General features: G+C 54.3%; 1 protein-coding gene across 2 annotated transcripts in view; it reads left to right on the top strand.

Moving 5' to 3' along the window:
• Positions 1–348: 348 nt before the first annotated feature.
• The window catches only part of NCAM1 (neural cell adhesion molecule 1), a 134264-nt gene continuing 128612 nt past the window's right edge, over positions 349–6000 (top strand). Inside the window, exon 1 of one of the 2 annotated variants that reach the window (XM_074927647.1) lies at positions 349–678. In XM_074927647.1, coding sequence (XP_074783748.1) covers positions 627–678 — 52 coding nt within the window. In that variant the 5' untranslated portion in view covers positions 349–626. The remainder of the gene's footprint in view (positions 679–6000) is intronic. The other variant, XM_074927648.1, reaches the window with a different exon arrangement.

The raw sequence follows: 6000 nt of genomic DNA, 5'->3' as shown, positions 1-6000 counted from the left end.
GCGCGGAGCGGCCCTCGATGGATCAGCGGGCCTTCCCCTTGGCCCGCCCCGTGTCCCGTCTCGCAGGGGCTCCCCCGGGCAGGCTCCGGCCAGACGCCACGGGAATCCCTTCCTAACCCCGCGGTCACTTCTTAATTTAATTTTTTGCCAATAAACCGCCCCCCCCCCTCGAAGGGGCGGCCGCCCTGCCCGAGCCCGAGCCCGAGCCCGAGCCCGAGCCCGGCCGAGTCCCGGGAGGCTCCTCCGCGGGCCGGGCACCGAGCCGGCTCCGCGGTCCGCGCCGCGTTTCGCAGGCGGCCGGGAGCGCCCCTGGGCGCGGGCCGCGCTGCACTATTTGAGGCGGGCGCGGGTGGAAGGACACGGCGGTGCCAGCCGCCGCGCGGGAGCGGCGCAGGGATCCGGGCCGCGGTGCTGAGGCCGCCTGTCAGTCAGCGGCGGCGCCGGGACGCGGCCGGGGCGCAGCCGGCGGCGGGGAGCGGAGCGGAGCGCAGGGAGCGCGCCGGGGGGGAGGAGGAAAGGACGATAAAAAGAAAAAAAAAAAAATCGAGAAGAAGCGAGCTGCGTTTGTGCCGAGCCGCAGGAAGAGGCTGTTTCGCGAGCGGGTCCCTCTCCCCCCGCCGGCTGCGATGCCGCTCGCCGCTGCGCTGCCCTGGACGGTGGTTTTGCTCGGAGCCGCAGGTACGGCCGGGGCGGAGGCGGCGGGGCCGGGCCGGGGGGGCGCCGGGACCTGCCGGGGCGAACAATGGGGTCGGGCGGACCCCGCGCCGCTGCCGTGCGCTGCGCTGCCGCCGGGCTCGGGGAGGGAGAAGGGGGCGGCGGGGGGGGCAGCCCCTGGCGGGGTGTCGTGTGTCCCCCCCCGAGCCGCGCCCGGTGATGCGGTGGCTGCTTCGCGCACATTGTTCGCTGTCGTGGGGGCTGGAGGGGGCAGATGGTTCGTGCTGCGCGAATTTGACAGGAGAAAGCGGAGGGGGCCCGGGGGGAGGCGTTTGGGTGAGAAGGGTGTGAGCGAGCGGGGCGCTCCGCGCTCCGGTGCCGCTGCCCGCGGGAGGGATCGCTCACCCCGCGGGACCCCCCCGCCCCGGGCGGGGGTTTCGGTGTGCGGAGAATCCCAGACAATGGGGATGGGGGAGAGGAGGCGAGCGGAGCCGGGAGGATGCTACGTGCGCTGTGTTAATGGTGTCGCCGCGCGGGGAGGCGGCGGGTTGTCGTTGTCGCGTCGGCTTCATTGTGGATGTTGAGCGCGGATGGTGCTGCGCTGCGCAGCGGGGCCCGCCCGCAAGCGGGGCATGTGCGGGGCAGGGACTGCGGCGGGCGCGGGGAGGGAAGAGGTGCGATCGCGGGTAGAGGCGGCGGTTACAATGGCTGTATAGAGAGGAAAAAAACCCCAACAACAAGGAGGGGGGGGAGCGGAGGGGAGCAGGCTGGCGGGCGGTGGCGGGGAAGAGACCGGGGCGCCGCGGGAGGGGCGGGGGGGCGCGGGGCGCTGCCGTTAAGGGAACGCGGGCGGGGGGCGCCGCCGCCGCGCGGGGCCCCGGGTGCCCCCTCACCCGCCGGGCCCGGGCGCGGTTACGGCCGCACCTGCGCTGGCCCCGCCCCGCCGGTCGCCGCCCTCCGGCGAGCCCCGGCGCCGCCATCCCGCCGCGCCGCGCTGGGGAGGGTCCCGCGGAGCCCCCGCCGGGCCGGGCTTTGCCCCCTGCCCCGTCTTACCGCTCGTCACCCGCCCCCCCACCCCGAGCGTCGTGGCCTGAAGCGTCCCCGCGGACCCTCCCCGGTGTCGTTACCTCGGAGCTGTCACCGCCTTTACTCCCGCAGCCTTCCCAGCCCGGCGGTCCGTAGCCGCTCCTCGCCCCGGGAGAGCTCTCGCTCTGCCCCGTCCCCTGCTCCCGGGGGCCCCCCCGAGCCCCAGCGCTCGTCCCCGTCCCTGCTGTGACACCTTCAGCGCTGTGCTCAGCCACCGCAGCCCCGCGATTCCGCGTCTCCTTAAGCAATCCCTTCTGCTGGAGCCCTGGCTACTGACCCGGGGGCCACTGCTCTCCTGGGGGGGCCGGTTCCAGCCCCGTCGTGCTGGCCCCCCGCCACGCTGGGCTCAGCCTGCCGCCAAGTGCAGGCACCTGTTTAACATCAGCACGACACCCCTTCCCGACGAGACACGGCTCCCCCGTGTCACAAGCACTACTGCATGGCTTAACTTCATTATAATTTTAAAAATCACATTACTGCTTATTAGAGGGCCCGTATAACAAATAGTGGGGGGTGTTTGTCTTTCCCTTTCCAGCACAGCTCTCCCCCAAAGCCAGCTCTGCATCTGGCTCAGCCACGCCCTCGGATCACCATCGCTGCACACATTCTTGATCTCAACCATTATAAGATGCCAGACTACTCTCTGTGATTCCCTAGCTAGCATGCCTCTGACACATTCACGCAGGCTTTCTCGGCTGTGGGAGGGGAGAATAAAGCATTTGTTAAAGGGGAAATAGATGGGAACAAGCAAAGAAAAATTATCCGCGTATCATCTGTTGCCCCACTCAAATACATGTTTATCCAATAATAATTATGAATGCATAGAGTGCCTAGGGAGCTGCACAGCTGGAACTGGACTGTTAAATCAGCAGAAAATGGAGAACACAAAAAAACCAAATAAAATATTAAAAAGCTAGAACAAAGCAGCAGCGCTGTTTATGGTAAGAGCAGCCCCCGGCACAGCAGTTACGCTCTCCGCGCTAGAGGTTGCTTTGGTTCGCTAAAGCTTGCCACCACCTTCTCTCCCGGCTGACCTCGCCACGGCCTGGCGGGGGGAAAGGCTCTTGCTCTGGAAGTTACGATGCTGAAGGAGATGTCGGTGAAAGAGGGGGAGCACCTACAGTGATGCTAGTAAAGAAACCGTAACTACAGCTTTACAGTAGCTTAAATGTAAGAGGAGGCAGAGGATAGATGCTTTTTAGTGAAGAATGCCCGCGGAGACTGTTGTCTGAGTGATAGTTCTGTGGTAGGTGCAGAACAAAAACATGCCTTTGCATCTTCCAGAATAATTCCACGTTTTGCATCTATTCCTGTGGCCTGTGATAGTGATGATTTATTAAATTTGCTATTAAACTAAAACATTCTCTTATAATTTAGCAGCTGATTTATAGGCACAGCAGATGGCTCATCTCCTTTCATTTATGTCCTGAGAACTGTCGTTTCGTGAATAATAGAGAGTATTTTGTATAAACTTTATCCTCTTGGCGCATGAACTGGAAAAGTCCTGACTTGACTGTTGGATTTTTGGGGGGGTGGGGTTTTTTTGAGGGTTGGTTGGTTTGCTGCTGTTTGGTTGGGGGGTTTTGGGAGGAGGGGAGGTTTAGGACGTTTGCTGTGATAGTGATTTGATGAATACCCAGTTTTTAAGTGTTAAAGCTTGTGGCTGCTCTCCAGACTGAAAGTACCTTCACTTGGCTAATCTCCAGGAACATATTTAAATTACAGACTTTTCTGCCATTGGGTGTAAGTAAATGGTTTCTCCTTGATAGAGAATGGGATGGGTGGTTTTTTTTGGGGGGGAGGGGGGTGTTGTTTGTTTTCTTTTGGGGGGCAATGCCATGGGTTTGCCTTGACTGGCTGGAAGAAAAGCAGAACCAATTGATGGGGGAGGAGGAGGAGGGGATACTGCATCTGCTGCCATCAGTCTGCAAGGAACAGAAAAGTAGCTTTAGTAGGAGACAAAAGCACATTTCATTTTCTCATTTAAAAGGCCATCCTGCGTTTTTACTCATTATTTAACACACCTGGCGGTACTGTTTACATAGAGAATGCACAGTTCTATTTTTTCGGTTGGTTTTCTTGTGTGGCTTTTGGAGCGTTGGTTTTGTGGGGCAGTGTGATCTGTCAGTAACAATTGTGTTGTACTCTAGCTCACAACTTGCAAAGAGTAAGACAGATTTGATGAACTTCCCAAAACGCCTGTGTAAGCAGACTGGGAGAGGTGTGTATCATAACCTTTTTGCAGGGAACTGTCAGAAAAATTCGAGTAGGGGCCACTATGCTATTTCTCAGGTGCAGTCAAAAGATGGTGTCTTGGTTGTTTTCCCAAATCTGTACCCTTAGGAAAGTCTGAATTGTGAGATAAAATACATAAAGTAACTCAGTAGTAAACACAAAATCTTGAAAGCAATAGCTTTCTCTGACTGGGAGAAGGGGAGTAACTTGGCTGAGGGTGCGTCCGTACAGGGAACTACAGCTCCCAGGCACCTCCAGTGTCCCGGGGGTGGCCTTTGGCGCATGTTTTCACAGGACTTGATGTGTCTGTTTTCCTGACACCCCTCTCAAGTCTTGGAGGGAAAAAAAAGAGCCACCAGGCAAACAGACTTGGAGACATAAAAATCACAGAATCAAATTTGAAGGTCAGATCTGTGCTGGCTCCGGCTTCTTTTGTTTAGGAAAACACATTACCATCGTTTGGAGCCCTTGCTGTAGCAAAGGGATGTAAATGAGGTGGGTTTGGCGGTGGTGCCATTATGCCCTTTCAGTTCGTGGTGTTGAAATGCAGCTTCCCCACGCAGCTGCTCATTAGGAACATCGCCTTTTGAAGTTACCCTGAGAGCCAAAGGGCTTTCAGGCCCTCCTGATACATCGCATTTCTAAGTGGCTGAGACAGCAACTACTAAGTACCAGAATGAGATTTTTTTCTGTGGTTTTTAATTCACAATATTGGTGCCGAAAAAAGTGGAATAGCTAAAAATCAAGGATAAACAAGAGTAAAATATTTTTTTTTTAATTACTGTTCAAGTCCAGTAGCTTCCACTCTATCTGTCCAAGATGCTGTCCATACAGCGAATCGTACCTGCAGCTTCTAGACCTTCCAAGGATAAATGAAAGAAAAAATTGTGCCAAAACATGTTGGGCTGTACAGGGTAGATGGTGAGGTATTTGAAAATAACTGAGTTTACCTGACAGCTTCCCTTACAGCATTTTTTGAACCCTGTTGTGGGCTTTGGCATCTAAAGTTGACTTTGTTTTATCACAAGCAATATATGTATTACAGGTACTTTAGCAAAACTGCTGTTTGGACAAATGTAGAATGTTAGTAGCCTTAGTCCTGATAGTTTCAGATCTTTAGGCAGCTGCTGATGGACGACCAGCTGGTTTTTTGGGGAGTAGCTAACAATGGAAGGTTTATCCTGCGAATAAGTGCGAAGTACTTCAAGATACCAGAGTCCTTCTCTGAAGAAGCAGCCGCTGTGGGATGTATAGGCACATACTGTACTTAATAGCTGGATGAGTTACCCAGATTTTTAAGATTAGTAAGTCTTAACTTTCTACTGTATGTTCAAAATTAGACCTCAGATTTGAAAACAGGAGAGCTTTTCAGCTCAAGTCTGTAACTGTTCACTTTTTCTACAGTGCAGGTTCTGTGCTTCTACCCTGTCCAGATAACTCAGGTACTAAAGGTCTGTGAGGCTCTCGCTGTCCACAGAAGTCAGCAGTAAACTTGGCATCAGTTGGCTTTAAGCCAGGTCCAGAGGGACCCTAAACCAGGGAACGGCAGAAACTGATCCTACAGCTATTTCTGCTAGCAATTTGCAATTGCAGGGATGAAGCCCTATGTCTGTAAATCTGATGCAAGAAAATTAAGTTTAGGCTAGAGACAGTAATGTGATATGTGTCGTGGTTGATCTTGTAGCTATTTGCATCCTAGATCTTATGACAAGACAGATACAGGGATCTGCAGGGCGTGTTGTGGAAACTGGGAGTTGCCTGATTGTGTACAAACTTGATAGAGTGATGTGGGAAGTAATTTGGAAATCCATTGAAATGGTTATTAATTTCTTAGGATGGAGAGACCATTTGATTTATTTTGAGTTAAAACACATACCCATCACCTGATCAGGTTATTGTTGGTCAGGACAGAATGTATATAAATAAACTCTTGACTGTTTTAAGTGTTCCAGGATTGTCCATCTCATAATGTCTTGAATAAAATTATTTTTGTTTATGGATATGTTTTTAAGATTGTTACAACAA

This window comes from Athene noctua, chromosome 26, assembly GCF_965140245.1.
Source record: "Athene noctua chromosome 26, bAthNoc1.hap1.1, whole genome shotgun sequence".
Lineage (NCBI taxonomy): Eukaryota > Metazoa > Chordata > Aves > Strigiformes > Strigidae > Athene > Athene noctua.
Note: the sequence above shows the minus strand (reverse complement) of the source record. Positions and strands in the feature narration are given on the sequence as shown.